Raw genomic sequence first — 17,414 nt, 5'->3', positions numbered from 1 at the left:
TTAAATAATTATTGGTCCAATATTTAATAAAATGGGCAGGGTTGGGTAGGGTTACTTTAACTGGATTACTTTCAATTACTTTTGGATTACTCCAATACCAAATATGCTAATAAAAGACAAAAGAAACTAAATATGAATAAAATGAATAAATTTTGTGCAGGCTTGGGGAGTAACGGAATACATGGAACGGCAAAAATGATGTTGGCAAGCTGTTTGGATTTATTTTCATTTTGTTTCTGTCGCATTTGATGTTCGTTTTGCCGGAGATCAAAGAGATCAAAGCCAGGAGAGAAAGCTTACCACGTGTTGTGAGTCATAATTGTATTCATATTTAGTTTCTTTTGTCTTTTATTAGCATATTTGGTATTGGAGTAATCCAAAAGTAATTGAAAGTAATCCAGTTAAAGTAACCCTACCCAACCCTGAAAATGGGATAAAAACAGATACAATTTACCTGCAGATGAAATGAGTCACAACATTAGCTTCTCTGCTGGCTTTGATCTCTTTGATCTCTATAAGGGGAATTAACATTTTAGCACAACAGAAACAAAACGAAAATAAATCCAAACAGCTTGACAACATCAATCACATTACTCTGCATGTTGAGAGATTTGTCAGCTGTGGTTTTAATGTTTAAAATTAACTTTTTTTGTGGAGCACCAAAAGATGTGTCTTACCGTTGGCAGATCGCTCTGTAGACTGCCAACAAAACCCCGCCTTCCGGTCACATGTCAAAAGCCAAAACAAACCCTACCCCTACCAGCAGGTGGCACCGTTGGACTCATCATTGCAGGACACTTACCAAAAACTATACACATATTTCAGCAGGAATTTCAATTAAAAAAAAGTTATTATTACACCTGTTACATATATATATATATATATATATATATATATATATATAAGTGGAGTTACTGGTGGAGTTGTGGGTCCCATCTACAGCGTCCATTACCACAATTTTTTTCTTTATTTACTATAGACCGGTATATCTGCTTCCTCAGTTCTCTAAAATATGAGAGAAACTTTACAATAATAGACTAGAACAATTTGTAAATAAACATAAATTGATTCATGAAAATCAATATGGTTTTAGAGCAAACAGATCAGCAACAATGGCTATTATTGATGCAGTAGAAGAAATCACCCATAGTATAGAAAAGAAGAGATACGCAGTCGGGGTATTTATTGACTTAAAAAAAGCATTTGATACCGTTAATCATAATGTACTATTAAAAAAACTGGAAAGATATGGCATCAGGGGAGTGGCTTTGAGATGGATTCAAAGATATTTGACGGGGAGGAAGCAATATGTAAAAATGGGAGAGTTGTCATCTGAATACTTGGACATCTGTTGTGGAGTACCACAGGGTTCTATCCTGGGCCCAAAGTTATTTAATTTATATATTAACGATATTTTTAATGTTTTAAAACTATTGAAAATAGTAATACTTGCAGACGACACTAACATTTTCTATTCAAATGATAACTATATTGATTTGGTAACCTGTATTAATCGTGAACTAATTAACCTAAAAGTATGGATGGATATACATAAATTATCTTTTAATTTAAATAAAACCAAAGTAATATTCTTTGGTAATCGCAAGGCAAATCAAGATTTAGAAGTCAAAATGGATAGCGTTGCAATAGACATTGTATCAGAAATAAAGTTTTTAGGGCTTATAATAGACAATAAATTAGTGGAAGTAATACTGGAAGTTGTGTGCGATGACATTAGGCTAGCGGACATCCCTACAAAGCTAGGCTAACAAGGCTAGCCTGGTACATAGAGGAAAAGGCGACTATTTGGTCAACTGACTCGCCGTAGTTACTTGGTCTTCCTTTTGTAGGACTTGTTTCCGGTAGCACTATAAGAGTGACACCTAGTGGTCAAATATTACATAACGTACCTTTAACTTTGAACTTTAGCTTCTTTAACTTACCTGCAAATCACTGGGATAAGAAATGTTGGCTATGATATTGTCAGGACCAGAAGGGAGAGAGGACCCAATTGTGTTACGTTTCTCTCAGTTTTATTGGGAAGAAACGAAAGGATTTCACCCACGATTCGGTGATCGCTGGTCCCAGGAAGCAGGTAGCTCTGAACGCGGAAGTGGGACTTCCATGGCGAGCGATGGCAGTGTCGGGAACGGAAAAAACGGGTCAGTAGCCGGGACAGGAGAGCAAAAAATGTGGTCGGGATCAGAAACGAGTCGAAAGCCAGGAGAGGAGAGTAGACTTGGTCAGGATCAAAAAACGGGTCGAAGCCGGGGAACAGACGGGAGCAAAAACAGGTGGGAGTCAGGGTCGAAAAAGGCTTGCCTAGTGTTAACTGAGGTTCGCAGACGGACTGACCAAAGGGGACAGATAGGAGAGGGTTTAAATAGGGACAGGGAGCCAATCAGAGTCCGAGGCAGTTGGCGCCAAATGAGCGGGCACAGGTGCTTCGCATCGGTAATCATGACAGATATGCTGAATGATTCATTGTAAACACTGTAGCACCAAACTATCGGTGAGACACTCCTAGTTGCCTACAGTTGGTAAAATGGCTTGTCTTGGGAAAATATGCAGCTTAGACGTAGACTAGCTGAAGCTTCAGACCGACCTTCTCAACCATGAAATCAGGAATTCAACCCTTCAATGTCATGATTACCGATGTGAATCACCTGTCCCCGCTCCTTTGGCACTAACTGCCTCGGACTCTAATTAGCTCCTTGTCCCTATTCAAACCCACTCCTATCTGTCCCCTTTTGTCAGTCCGTCTGTGAACCTCTGTTTGGACTAGGCAAGCCTTTTTTAGACCCAGACTCCCACCTGTCTTTTGTCTGTCCCCCGGCTTCGACCCGTTGTTGATCCTGACAGCATCTACTCTCCCGTCCCGGCTTTTGACCTCTTTTTGTCCGCGACCATGTCTACTCACTTTTCCTGGCTTACGATTCGCTTCCGACCCCGACCACGTTTTTTCCGTTCCCCAAACCGCCATCACTCGCCACTTCAGCGTTCAGAGCGACCTGCTTCCCGCGTCCAGCAATCACCGCAATCACGCAATGCAAGTGGGTCCTGTCTCTGTTCTGGTCCTGACATTCAATGCCTAGTTCAGGCCTTTTTCTGTGATTTTGAGATGACATTACATTTCTGGGCCCCAAAATCATCAATTTCCTCCAGCCAATTGTCTCCCACTCTGACACTCGCCATTCCCGCTCTTCACGGAATGTTGAACGTTTGTCCGAGTGAGTAAGAGGGGCGGGGCTTAGTCGTAGCTCAATTGGACCTTGAGACTGAACGGTTTCTATTGCAGTTTGGCACTTTTGGGTTTCCGTACTTTTTGTCGACATCCAAATCTATGAATATTCAGCGTAAACGTCCAAAAAAGGAAATTTCAAGAAACATATGGTCTGACTTGCTGTTTACAAGAAAAAAATCACGAATTCCCTTCTTAAACACATTTAATAGATCAAGTTGAACACGTCATATTAGTAAAGTTTCACATTCACTATAAATCTGCTTTAAATATATATAATTTACTATGAATAATACAGTTGTTGTTTTTTTGTAAAAACATTTGAAATATTCTGGATAAACTATACTATCGAGTGATTTTTCAAAACACATTTGAGATACTTTTTATTCAAAAAGGCACTTTTCTAAAGGTACAGTAGAACCCCGGGATATGGCAACGTTTTCACTTATTTGGAATGTTATTCGCCTATTTCCCCCACTCTAAGACATTTTGTGTTTCCAAAAATGTATCAAATTCAAACTTTGGGGTTACATTCGATGCCTGTTTTCAATTGGTTGACGTCATATAAAATACTGCTTTACTAATGGTTTAACTACCTCCCACGATGCCTTTTCTCTTGCTTCCTCCAGTTCAGAACAAATTTATCTTTGCACTGTATTTTTTTGCTCAAGGTTCAAGGCTTGCTAAACGGAGAAGCAAAGACATGATAACCAAGGAAACGAAGCGTGCGATTATCAAGAAATAAAAAGAAGACGTAAATGTTTCTACGACCTCTTTATTACTTGCCCATAACCAATTGACGATAGGGACTATTATTAAAAAATATTTGTAGGGCATGACAATCCTCGCAAGTGGAAGGTTCAAGATCAGTTTCATGTATTTATTCTGACACCTTTGTCTTCCCCCCCCCCTCTTCATCCACCAGCTACTCCACTCAACCAGAGGTAGATAAAATGTTATTGTTTTACTTTACATCAGAACTCTCAAACTCGTATTTATTTCACATAACAGGAGACTCCCTACAGGGAACTGACACCATTGTTGGTCATCTTGCTGCTACCTCCAACAACCTGTCCTACTTTCTTTTTTTCCTCTGGCTTTTTTCACCTTTTTCTTTATTTTCCTTCTACATTTAGTTTTTTTTGCTTCTCCCCTCTTGTTCTTTAAGTCTCATCTTCATTTTTCATTCTTATCTTTTTTTCCGTTTTTCTTTTTTTTGCTCTTTTTTTCCTTTTCTTTTGTTTATTTCTCATTTTTTTTTGTCTTTTGTTTTTCTTGTTCAATTGCTTTTCTCTTCTTTTTGTTTTTCCCTATTTTTTCTTATACCGTATTTTCTGTCTTCGCTAAATGGCCGGGCAAAAAAAATGAGAAGAAAAATGTTGCCTTTTGGTCACTTTGAGTCTCTGTAGTTTGTGTTCTTCCATGTGCTTTTAAGCACTTGTTTTCAGTTAAAATACACAATAGAGTGACATCTAGTGGTCGAATAAGACACACTGTCCCTTTCAGGCACGCAAAATAAGATCTGAATCTGAATCTGAATTAGCCGGTCCAAATTGTCCCTAGGTGTGAATGGGTGAGTTGTCTGTCCCTGGCTGGTAACCAGTTCAGTGTGTCCCCTGCCCACTGCCCGAAGATGGCAGGGATGGGCTCCAGCACCCCCGCGACCCTACTGAGGATAAGCGGTGCAGATAATGGAAAAATTAAGGTTTGTTTTGGTAATCTCGTTGTAGAAATCTGATGATAATAAAGATAATTCTGATTTACTGCCGTCCGTCATGGCGTCAGAGCCCTCCGTCACGTGGTTATGGTCACGCAAAGGGTCAATACCCGGGGGTCTACCTACCGTACATAAAAACATTAGAAGCTGTGAAGTTCTTGGAGAATTAAAGTGCAGGAATACTACCGGTGCAAGCAATGTTCCCTCTAATTTTCCCCGGGGCTGAGCGTTCACACAAAGTCAGTGAGCAACGCTTGAAACAACAGTGAGCAACAGCAATCCCAAGTGTGGCAACTAAATCATTATCAAACATGTCCAAAACTTGACATCAATTTACATTTTGCTGAGTTTTCGGCAATGCAAAATTATTTTTCACTTTTGAATGAATTGACTCATATACTATTGCAATGGTTGTACGGCCTACAAACGTCATTTGTTTTTACAACAATTCTTTCACTAGATTTTCTTTTTTTTTTTCTGGTATCTTTTGTCGCATAATACTAACATTTTTGGGGGCTTATTTAGTCCGTTGCACGATACACAACTGTATTTAATCACATTTTTTAGTGGGAGTACAATGTTGGCAACAAGATTGACTTGATATAATTGGAAATTATTTGAATGCAACACAAACTTTTTCTTCTTTTTCCCTGTTTTTTTTTCTACTTTTTGAAAAATTCCTTTAAAAAAAAATCTCATTGTGTTTATTTTTTCCTAGCTGTTACATTTTTCTTGCTTTTTTGTTGTCTAATTCCTTTTCTCCTTTATTTCTTTCTTTGTTATTTTCTGGCTATTTTTCTGAAATTTTCCTGCTCTTTTTTTCTCTTTTTCTCTCCTGTTTCTATTTTTCTCAGCTTTTCACTACTTTTTCATTTTGGTATTTTTTTTCTTTTATGCTCTATTTCCCCCACCCCTTCCTTTAAGTCATTTTTTTGCATAATTTTACATAATATTTGGTTATGTTGGGATTAAAAAAGCATAAACGACCTGAAGAGCTGTGGAACCCGAAAGAGTTCACCCAGCATCCACCCCGGAAGAAGAAATCCGGCTTCGACTTCCTGTTTTGTGTGTGTATACACACACTGCACTGTATCTCTAGCACGCTAAGAACTTTAACGTTTTTATTGTTTAATATCTCATGCATTCATTCAATATGGTTGGTGTAAAGTGTAAAAAAGAGGCTTCCTTTGAAATGAAAGTGGAATAAGAGAGCTTGATGCGGTTGAGAAAATGGTCGGAAGAAGCCGGTTCTCGAAAAACTCTACTGACTTTACTCAACTTTGTTCTACTTCGACCTTGACTTCCAAATACCGCATTTAGAACACAGCGTCAGGGGAACCCGTGTATTTTTACCTTCATGCACTGTAACTTTGACTTAATTCGCTTCTTAATTAGCAATTTCGAGCCCTGATTTCTGTGAGCGGAAAAGCTCTGGGTAGTGCGCACACATGCAGCTTAGAGGGAACATTGGGCGCAAGGCATACTGGAGTGATCCCGAGTGGAGAAATCGATTGTTCGTTTGAGTCGTCGCCTCCCTTTTCAGGTATCATCCAGAAGCTTCTGGAGGTTTCTTCGGATCTAAGCACAAAAATTGTAGTAACCCAAACCACATTCGGAGCTCACTCGCCAAAACCGCCCAAACCTTTTCCAGCTTTACCAGGCCGGCGGAGAGTTCCCCCAGGATTCCGGCGTCCCGGGCCACGGCCGCGTTTCTGTAAAAAGACGTTTTTATCCGACCATCTGGTGAACTTCGAGGGCGGGACATTTAGGGGTTTGGTCGTACCCCCCGCGCGAGCGACCCGCAGCGGACAGGACGGCGTTGAGGCGATGCTCGAGGGCGGCCATCTTGAAAGCCATGTAACACGACGAGGCGACCAGGACGCCGGCTCTAGTTTCGGGAAGGAAAGGTTTGAAGAGAAACGGGACAACAATGGCGGCCGGTGTTTCGGGTTACTCACATGAACAAATAGATCAGCAGGACGGAGAGCAAGGTGGTCTGAGGTCGGCTTTTGTCCGTTGCCGCGGTCCCCGTCGCTCCTTTTGTTGGGCCTTTGTGACAAAGCGACGTGTTGGGTTTGGTGGAAACACCGGTTTTGTAGCCTCTTTTAGTTGATTGAGATTTATTGTTTGTTTATTGTGCGTCCTTAAAGGTGCAGTGCGTCGCTTGAGGTACCCTTGAAAGGTTGAAAGTACAGACGCTCCCCTACTTACGACCATTCGGCTTACAAAAATTGGTCGATACAAACATTTTTTTTCAGGATGTCGAAAAATATCCGTACATCGCTGTAAGTTAGATTTTGTATCGTGTGCATCTTTTTCTGAGTACAGCGTGTGGCGCTGTGAGAACTCACAAAGCATCCACCCCAGAGGAAGAAATCCGGCTTCTACTTCCTGTTTTGTGTGTATACACACTGCACTGTATCTCTAGCATGCTAAGAACTTTAACGTTTTTATTGTTAAATATCTTGTGCATCCATTCAAGATGGTTGGTGTAAAGAGTAAAAAAGAGGCTTCTTTTTAAATTAAAGTGTAAGAAGAAAGCTTAATGCGGTTGAGAATATGGTTGGATCGCTTTTTTTTGGCCACTCTTTAACACGGAGGAGGAAGTCGCCTAACTGTTGAAGATCATCTTCCAAAAGTAAGTTTAATCTTCACTTTATTTATCTTTATAGAGTATATTATTTTATGAAATGTTTATTTTTTAGTACAAAATTATGCAAGTTACTTCTACAAGCCTTAAACATACAAATTATAGCATTGAAGCAACTTAAGACAGCCACTGAGTTGGGACAGCCACTGAGTTAGGTTTTTCTTATCCACACGGAGTTCGGAGTTTTAAGATCAGGATTTAAGCATGTTCCTCTAGGTCTTGTGTGGGTTTTTGAACCGTGTTGCGCACATTACTTTAAAAAAGAAAATAATTAGTTCTAGTAACTCACTACTGCTTCCAAAAAGTAATTTGAGTTAGTTACAGAATTACTCTATAGTAATAGTAACTCGTTACCAGGGAAAGTAACTTTTATGTTTGGTTGTATGTCAAAGAATCTAAAATTTTTCGGGCAAATACGAAACACCGCCAGTTCTTTGACTGGAGTTTTTTTTTTCTCACTTTCTCTTTTCTCTAACTCATTCTCTCTTTTGTCTTTCTTTCTTACCCTCGCTCTCTCTCTATCTTTTTTTTCTGTTTTCTTTCTTTTTTCTTTTGTTTCTCTTTCCCACTTTCTTTCTTTATTCTCACTTTCTCCCTCTTTCTTTGTCACTTCCTTTCTTTTACTTTCTCTTTGTCTCACTTCCTCGTTTTCTCACTCGTTCTCTCTTTGTCTTTTTCTCTTCTCTTCTTCTTTAATCTTTCTCCTTTTCACTTTCTTTCTCTCTTTGTCTTTTGCTTTCTTTTTTTATTTCTTGTTTTTCCTTTTCTTTCTCCCTCCTGTTTTTTCTTCCTTTCTCTCTCTATTGTGTGCTCTCTCACTCTTTCTCCCTTTTTTGCCTCTCTCTCTCTGTCTCCCTTGTTGTCTCTCTCTTGATATCTCTCTTTCTCTTTCCTTCTCTCTCTCTCGCTCCCTTTCTTATATTTTCTCTTTGTCACGCTTACTTGTTTTCTCACTCTTTCTCTCTTTGTCTTTCCCCTTTATTTCTTCTATTGATCTTCCTCTTTTACTTTCTCTCTTTATGTTTTTTCCCTTTCTTTTTCCATCTCTTCTGTCTTTCTTTTTCTTTCTCCTTTTTTCTCTCTATTGTGCTCTCTCTCTCTCTCTATTGTGTGCTCTCTCCCTCTTTCTCCCTCTTTCTCTCTTACTCTGTCTCCCTTCTTCTCTCTCCCTTGATCTATCTCTCTCTCCTTCTCTCTCTCTTTGTCACTCTCTCTTTCTCTCTTTAATGTAGTGGTCTGGCCCCGCGAGATTTTTTTGTGTCACCTAGCTAAAATTAAGGGCTAGACAAATAAACATGACTAGGCATGTGTTAACAATGCCCTACTGAGTTCAAAGAGCCCTTCTGATTTGTTCCCACCTGTCCGCTCTTATCTTTTAGCAGAGCTGTTCAGGCCGAAGAACATACCAGGTAGGAGGAGAGGGGAAAGTGGTGATTTCCAGCGTGATCCTACCTAAATTATTTTTATCACGCCATGGAGATACCAGATTTTGAATAACATTTTCAAGACGGCGGCCAGTTATGAATAATGGAGGAGATGCATTTGCGAAATGACGAGACATGACACGCAAGCGCGACCATTACCGTTCACGGCCCGGATCTTCTGGCCCGGCTGAAGGTGAACATCTGCCAGCACTGACACTTCCCCGCTAAGGAACGTGTCAGGGAGGATCGGAAAATCTGTTTGACAAAAACCAGAGTGGGAGGAAAAGAAGATTGGAATTTCAAAAACTGGACGAGAATAGCTCTTGGAATAGAAAATATGAGATCTGTTTTATCGTAATTTTTTAGATGTTAGGTTCAGAGCTTCTGATTGGTTATTTGATTTCAATTAAAATGATATAACATGTAATATTCAACATTTTAATCAAAATACAGCGTGTTGCTAATGCTTTTGAAGACTTTTCAAGGATCTGCAAGAACCTGTCATGAATGATCTGACTGAGGCTGCCATCATGATTTTAAGCCAGGAGATGGCGGCAGAGAGTTACATGATTTTAAAATTTTGGACAGCACCTGCAAGAGGGAGACACATTTTAAGGGGCTCTGGCATTATTATAATTATTTCATACATTTGATCAAATTATCAAACATCAATCAGTGATATACATTTTCTGAAAAATTAGCTTCTACCAGGAAAGCATATTTTGTTGATTTTTATCTTAAAAACAGACGCTGCCCTACTTACGATCAAGATAGGTTCCGGACAATCGTTTAAGGCTTTTCCAAGTAACCTGTATTGTTTTGTACTAAAAATAAGCATTTCATAAAATAATATGCTTTATAAAGATATATAAAGTTAAGTTTAACTTACTTTTGGAAGATGAGCTTCAAGAGGTCCTCCTTCCTGGTAAAAGGTGGTTAAAAAAAATGCGTTCTGACCATTTTCTCAACCGCATCAAGCTTTCTTATTCCACTTTCATTTCAAAGGAAACGGCTTGCCTCTTCTTTACACTTTACACCAACTATATTGAATGGATGCACGAGATATTAAACCGTAAAAATTTTTTTAGCAGTCTAGAGATACAGTGCAGTGTGTTTACGTTACACAAAAACTAGGAAGTAGAAGCCAGATTTCTTCTTCGGGGTGGATGCTGGGTGACCTCTCACAGCGCCACACGCCGGTAGAGGCGGAAAGAAGCACTACAGTCCTGTCCTCTACTCAGAAAATGGTGCACACAATACAAAATCTAACTTACAGCAATGTCCGGATATTTTTCAACATCCTGAAAATTGTTTTCGTATGTACCGTTTTGCGTGAGTCGAATTTTCCTAAGTAGGGGAGCGTCTGTATATGCAAACTATTTAGCTCTACCGACCCCTGCGCTAGGTAAACACTGAATTAGACTACAAAGGAAGGATTTCCAGTTTACATGTAAACAAGTGTGAAAAATCAATCGAAAAAACAACGAGAACGTCACCCACCGGCCATTTTGTCGCAATCGGGACTCTGCGATCCGGAGCTGCTGCTGCTCCCCGCCTCCATTTCCTGTCGCCTTTTTCGCACCACGCCGTCCAGATCAGAGAAAGTTTGCGTCAAGTCCTGCAGAAACCACGGAAAAGCATACAATGGACCTGCTGCTGTGTACAAGGGATTTGATTTCTATGGATGTTGGAGCAAAAAAAACATTCCAGACCAGAGGAAGGGATGGCGGAAGCTTCACTCCAAAGGGAACTTCACAGGGAGAAACCACATGGCTGCAGCAGGTCTTATCCACCTGCAGGGTTAGCATGTATAGCAGGTATCAACAACCTTTTTGCTACTTTTGGTTAATATTAGGCACGAAGGGCTAGCAGTTGGATATGCATTTATTGTTAATGGAGTTCTGCCCAATATAGAAACTACTGAGATATCTCTACGCCGGGTGGAGCAAGACTGACAGTTTAGGGGTCTCACACTCAATTGTGTTAATGAAATGATCTGCATTTATATAGCCCTTTTCAAGTCAATGGCTTCCCAAAGCGCTTTACAATGTGCTCCACATTTCCCAATAGCGGCCTTGTATTGCAGCAATGTAAGACGTTAACCTGCTTATTGGGGGTATTAGGGGTTCAGTGTCTTACCCAAGGACACTTCGACATGTAACACGGACGAGCCGGTATTTGAACTGGGATCCCTTGATCCCAAGACGAGCGCTCTACCTCCTGAGCTTCTGAGGTCGGGCCAAATGGGGTTGTCCACAAAAACAGAGAGGATAAAAAATATTCTGCTGTTTTTAAAGGGGCCGGCGTTTTATAGTTGTCCACTAGATGTCACTGTCATATGTAGTGCAACCAAAACTGAGTCCAAAGAAGACTGCAAACTAGAGAAACTGAAAGTGAGTAAAAAGCATTTTTTTCCATTTTTTACTTAGAATTTCTCAAAGGAAGTCAAAAAGAAGGGAAAAGGATAAAGAAAATAGGAAAAGGGAAGAAAAATAAAGTAGGGGAAAAGAAAAGCAAAAAAGAGAAAGAACAACAACAAAGAATTACAGAGAAAAAGGACAAGAGCAAAACAAAATAAATGTTCCCTTTTTTTTCCTTTGTATTTATCTTTTGCTTCTTTTCTTCAGTTTTACTCTTCCTCCTTTTTTTTTTTCATTGTTCTCATCTTTTTTCTCTTTCCACTTTTTAGTTTCGTGTGCAAGTATGTGGAATTCTTAGACACGCTCGAATAAAATGCTTTTGTGGGGTTTGCATTTGGAAAACAGCCCTTTTCTTACTTTCACCATTTCAATCCCGCAATAAAAGAAAAACACGAGCACGCGTGTGAAATCACTCTGCCCCCTCCCCCGGCTGTATTTTGTTTTTTGTATTTTGTCTTTCCCTTTCACTCTCTTTTTCTCTCTCACTTTCTTTCTTTATCTCTCTTTCTTCTTCTTTATTCACACTCTGTTTTCTCTCTATATGTCTCTCTTTCCCCACCTCTCTGTCTCTCATTTCCTCTTTCCTTTTTCTCTTTTTAACTATCTCTTCTCTCTTTCTCTTTCTCTCTCTCTCAATACTTTCTCTGATTCTGTCTTTGCCTTTTTATTCTGTCTATTTCCTCTTTCCCTTATTCTTTTATATCTTATGTCTCTTTTGTTCTCTCTATTGATCTTGTTCTCCTATTTTCTCTGTAGTCTTTTTCTCTGTTCTCTCTCTCTTTCTCTTGTCCTCTTTAGTCTCTTATTTTCTGTCTGTCTTTATCGATCTGTTTCTTTTATATATTTCTTTCTCTCTCTTTTTTGAGTCTGTCTATTTCTCTGTATACTGCATTCTCCTTTTCTCTTCTCTCTCTCTTGTTCTCTCTCTCTCAGTCTGTTTTCCCTTCCCCCCTACTTTCTCTGTTCTCTATCCCTCTCACTTTATCTTGTTCTTTCTTACTTTCTCTCTGTATTTTTTTTTCTTATTTTATTTCCGTCTTTCTCTCTCCTGTTCTCTTTCTCTCTTTAATCTACTAATCCGGCCCCAGTGCGAGTTTTTTCTCTCTCTCTATGTGGCCCCCAAGCTCAAATGAGTTTGACACCCCAGAAAATCTCTTTTTTTGCCTGTGTTGGTATCTTCTTGGCGTTTACTCGATATAATTACCAATTAAAAATCGAAAAACAATTTGACGAAAAAAGTGAGAATATCAAAATAAGAATTCTTGTGCCACACGAGATCCAATCCTGATCTTATTTGTTTGAACTGACCTCTAAATGGACACAAACGGACCTCAGGAAGTTGTAGGTGGTGTTCCGGGACAGGAAGGACACAAAGACGTGCTGGGAAAATAAAATGTGGGCTCCGGTTCAGGAGAATTTCTACCAGGTGCTCTTATTTTGAAATCAACGTTGTCACCTGCTCCCGTTTGCTTTCGATGACCAAGGCGTTGGGCACCAGCAGCGCCGTTTTGGTCTTCTTGATGAAGGTCACCGAGGAGGCCTGGATGGCGATCTGAGGAATCGTTTTTTAGTTTTTTTCTCTTCTTTCAGCGCCGACAATCCGGCAAAGACTTACCTTCGTGTCCCTGCCGAAAACCTTCGAGTGGAAGCAGATCCAGTTTGGAGAGACGAACATTCTGCCCTGATACAGGATGTCTCTCTGGAGGGCGCACGTGTAGCCTGATGATGCAAAGCGGCCAAAAGCACCAAAATATAGATATAGATTTTTTCTTTCATTGGAAATTCGGCGCCCGGACGTACTTTGTGTGAGCGCCTCGTCTCTGCTCACTTCCTTGAACAACTTGTGAAACTGCAAGTTGGTCTTGGACAGCTGGAAGAAAGCAGAAAACTGAAAAACTGTAGTCTCTCTGTCATGGTTCAGTGCCAACAGTCCCTTTCCTTCTCCAAAAGATGGCAGCATTACCCCATTTTCTAGTCTCCCTCTTGTTCTCCTGTCCAGTTGCTCCTAATTAGCCAATCCCTACTGTAAGTACAGTGGAACCTCGGTCTTCGAACGCCTCTCAGTTCGAACAAATCGGAGTCCGACCAAAAATTTTGAGAAATTCTTGCTTCGCTGTTCGGTCAAAAAAAACGGAGTTTGAACGCCAGTAATGCGTGAGTGCGTACGCTAGGGTGCAATGCTGAGCAGCGTACGGGTGTTTTAGCCCCTTATTATGCCTCCGAAGAAAGTCAGTGCAAGCAGCAAAGTTGCTACAGGTGAAAAAAGAAAAGTAGTGCGTACAACTATTGCATTTAAGGAAGAAATAATAGAAAAATATGATGGAGTTGTGCGAGTGTCTGATCTTGCTAGGGAATACAGCATGGCTAAATCTACGATCAGTACGATACTAAAGAATAAGGAGGCTGTGAAATCTAGTGATGTGGCTAAGGGAGTGAGTGCTATAAGCAAGCAACGGCCGTCCACCTGCGCCTTCTGCTGACCACCACAAAGGTAAGAAATCATATCCATAATTCTTTTCTTTATCCTTTTTTTTTTAACACGTTCATGTTAGCGTAATCTTTTGTACGGAAGATTACAATAACGCGAACGTATGATTAGCCTGGGTTAGCGTTATGTGGGTGTTGGAACGGAGCCCAACTTTCAGGGTGTTGGAACGGAGCCCCCTTTCCAATGAACCGCACACCACTTGTTGTGGAGACCCGGGTGCTAAATGACTTGTAAACGACCTGATTTTTCTAGTTGTACACGTTCATGTTAGCGTAATCTTTTGTACGGAAGATTACGATAACGCGGACGTACGATTAGCCTGGGTTAGCTTCATGTTTACGTTAAACATTCAGGTGTTGGAACGGATTAAAACGATTTACATTATTTTTAATGGGAAAAATGATTTCGGTGATCGAACAAATCGGTTTTCGAACAGGGTTCTGGAACGGATTATGGTCGAGAACAGAGGTTCCACTGTACAGTGGTACCTCTGCTTACGAATTCAATTTGTTCAGGGAGTAGCTTCGTAACCTGAAAACATCGTAAGTAGAGACGCATTTTGTATGTGAATGCGCTAATCTGTTCCAAGCCATCCAAAAGTATGATATATTTTTTAATAAATCATAAAAGAGCATCAGAACATGAAACAAATACACGTTAAAATTAGATGATCGCAAAATAAACTTAAAACTAAAGGTAAAAAAAAACAATAAGAAGAAATCATAAAAATATTCATGTAACCCTTTTGCCTCATGTTTTTTGAAAAAGTGATCCAATGACGTCCGCTTTGTCCGGTTTTGACAATCCGTCAGAAATGGACAAGGAAGATGTCATCATAATGAGCAAAAGCCCGAGTTGTAAACACTTTTTCCAGGTGATTCCTTTCCGCTGATTCCGAAAAATGATAAATTTTGTCTTTAATTTCTTTGTATGTAATGATAGCTGCGTCCTCCTACACGTCTAGCTAGAATCCCTCCTCCTCCTGGTCTCTGAACATTCAAGTGTGATGGTGAGACGAAGAGCATGCGCACTGGGTTGCCAGGAAGATTTGAAGCGACAGCCTGTTTGTTTACGTTAGGTAAACTCAGGAAGCGGCTAACAGCAGTGCATACTGTACTGTATTTTTGACTTTGTATCCTGAAACTCCTTTGTAACTAGTGGCACCTCTTTATTTTTGTTCTGTCCACCAAAGAGAGGTATTTTTTCATTTTTCCATAGTAGTATTTTAGAGGTATTTCTGTATTATATCTGTAGTATTTTTATAGTATTAATCTAACAGTATTTTTATTATATGTCTGTCATGATATTTCTGGAGAAGTATTTTTGTAATATAGCAATAAATACAGTTGTATATTTGTACATTTTCAGTAGAAGTATTTTTAAAGTAGTTCCATCATGGTATTTTTGAAGTATTTCTGTAATATTTTTGTAGTGTTTCAATAGTAGTAGTATTGGAGTAATTTGTTACTGTGGTTGTATTTTGGTGGTATTTCATCATCATCTCATTAGCTGCACCGCTTAACCTCAGTAGGGTCGCGGGACTGCTGGAGCCCATCCCAGCAATCATCGGGCAGTGGGCAGGGGACACCCTGAACTGGTTGCCAGCCAATCGCAGGGCACACGGGGACAGACAACTCGCTCGCTCATTCACAGCTAGGGACAATTTAGACCGGACCAATCCACCTGAAATGCATGTCTTTGGAATGTGGGAGGAAACCGGAGTGCCCGGAGGAAACCCACGCAAGCACGGGGAGAACATACAAACTCTGCACAGTAAGTTCGGTAGCTGGATTCGAACCCACACAAGAGGTTCCCAAGACCTTAGAATTGTGCCGCACACGCGCTAACCACTGCGCTGCCTTGGTGGTATTTATTTTGTAATATTTATGTTGTAGTGTTTTTGTCATAGTATTGTGGTGGTAGTGTGGTAGTATTTTTGTAATATCCCTATGATATTTTTACAGATTAAAAGCAAATAAATGAATTAGGTCCCTGTTTTTAAGCATTTAATGTTTCCTTTCTCTATAAATATATATATATATATATATATATATATATATATATATATATATATATATATATATATATATTTACAGTTTTTTTGTTTTTGTGTAGTAGTACTTTGGTTGTAGACACACAAATTGGCGATGGGGCCAAAGTTGGCACCCAGAAGAATGATTTATATTACTTTTTTTACTATTGTATTTATTTTCATTATATTTTGACCATTTTCGTTTTGCGGGCCGGATGAAAAAGCAGGACGGGCCGTATGTGGCCCGCGGCCCGGAGTTTGCTTATGAAATACTAAAGAAGTTTCTGAAGGCAACATCAAGGTATCTAAAAGCTCAGTCGCTGATTGGTTGAAAAACAGGAAGTACAAAAAAATAAATCCACCTGAGTGGACGGCGACTTCTTCCCCTCGGACTTGGCCAGCGGGAGGTGATTGGGCCTCCGTCGGCAACTCGGAACATCGTTATATCCCTCAAAATGGCTACAAAAACAAATAAAAGACGTTTATACAACTTTTAATGCACTTTCCGCGAATTTGAATGTTTCCGTTTGAACCGCTAACAGCTGTCACGAACTTACCAACTCCCGCGGAGGAACTCCGTCGTCCGGCCCGGTGGAGTCAACAATCGCTCGGCCTGCTCGCCCATCACCGGCGTGTCCTCCTTCTCCTCCCCCGCCGTCGGCCACCGTCGCCTGGAGGCATGCGACTAATTCTGGGACTTTTGGACCGAGGTGAGCGAAAGTGGGAGAAAAAAAAAGCCCAGGGATGGAGCGAGGGAGGTGGGAGGAGTAAACGGGGAGGAGTCGGGGTTGAGGCCAGGGAGAGCAAGAAGACGGGAGCGCTCCGAAACAAAATGGTGTCATAAATAATGCCAGTAGTCTAGTAATTTATTTTTCCTTTTTCTTTTTTTATTAATATGTTTCATAAAATACGATAAACAGTCCAAAAGAAGCAAAATAAATTGAATTCAAACTCGTTCCGCTTCTATTTGTGTATGGCCAAGTTGATGTGATTCCCATACTTGTCCACTAGGGTGCAGCACCATCATTGATGTTCATACAATGGCGTCACAAAATAAGCCTTAATCAAATATTTAAAGTTCCGTAACCAAATGATTTTAAATAAGGTGAGAACAACTAACGGATCTTTAGACCCGTCAAACGAACTTTGTAGTAAGGTTTCCAAGACGGAACAAAAGTTTGAAGCTAAGTGAATTTCGGTAGAGAGTATGGAGGTGATGAGTACCCAAAGTGCCTATTAAAGTTTCTCTTAAAGTGATATAACGTAGGAAATTCAATTACGATAACATTAAAGTTATAATAAATTCCTAAAGGCCTTTCATTTTAAAAGGCAAATTTTCATCAATTGTCTAATCGTTTTGCGCCGTTTTTATGAATTGAATGTTCCTTCTTTTAATTAAGTTATGGCACTCTTGGGCTTCCATAATAACCTACCCCCGCAGT

The 17,414-nt window shown here is 40.1% G+C and overlaps 1 protein-coding gene across 3 annotated transcripts; it reads right to left on the bottom strand.

Moving 5' to 3' along the window:
* Nucleotides 1–3,420: 3,420 nt before the first annotated feature.
* LOC148350366 (GRAM domain-containing protein 2B-like) lies at nucleotides 3,421–16,672 on the bottom strand. Of its 3 annotated transcripts, none has more exons than XM_088355347.1 (13): nucleotides 16,530–16,672; nucleotides 16,335–16,431; nucleotides 13,253–13,322; nucleotides 13,068–13,171; nucleotides 12,909–13,004; nucleotides 12,761–12,832; nucleotides 10,745–10,825; nucleotides 10,533–10,650; nucleotides 9,192–9,287; nucleotides 6,917–7,007; nucleotides 6,742–6,846; nucleotides 6,601–6,670; nucleotides 3,421–6,536 (listed from the first exon to the last, which is right to left on the bottom strand). In XM_088355347.1, exons 1-13 carry the CDS (start codon nucleotides 16,595–16,597, stop codon nucleotides 6,498–6,500), a joined length of 1,107 nt encoding a protein of 368 aa, XP_088211473.1. In that variant the 5' UTR covers nucleotides 16,598–16,672; the 3' UTR covers nucleotides 3,421–6,497. The 3 variants fall into 3 exon arrangements, with proteins under 3 accessions (XP_088211473.1, XP_088211474.1, XP_088211472.1); XM_088355348.1 differs by having other exon boundaries at nucleotides 6,616–6,670; XM_088355346.1 differs by having other exon boundaries at nucleotides 3,421–6,670.
* Between the last annotated feature and the right edge of the window lie 742 nt (nucleotides 16,673–17,414).

This window comes from Urocampus carinirostris, chromosome 16 (assembly GCF_059441175.1).
Source record: "Urocampus carinirostris isolate Australia breed hairy pipefish chromosome 16, RoL_Ucar_1.0, whole genome shotgun sequence".
In the NCBI taxonomy this organism is placed as follows: Eukaryota; Metazoa; Chordata; class Actinopteri; order Syngnathiformes; family Syngnathidae; genus Urocampus; species Urocampus carinirostris.
The sequence above is the reverse complement of the archived record's forward strand: the minus strand, read 5'-3'. Positions and strand labels throughout refer to the sequence as shown.

Bases quoted from the DNA above. Each gene is read 5' to 3' on its own strand.
- LOC148350366 (XM_088355346.1), bottom strand. From the start codon at position 16,597: ATGGGCGAGCAGGCCGAGCGATTGTTGACTCCACCGGGCCGGACGACG. The intron at 10,826-12,760 runs GTCAGTTCAAAC...CTAACCCTGCAG, and splicing joins CCGTTTGTGTCCATTTAGAG to GTGGATAAGACCTGCTGCAG. The intron at 6,671-6,741 runs GTACGACCAAAC...GTCTTTTTACAG, and splicing joins GCGGGTCGCTCGCGCGGGGG to AAACGCGGCCGTGGCCCGGG.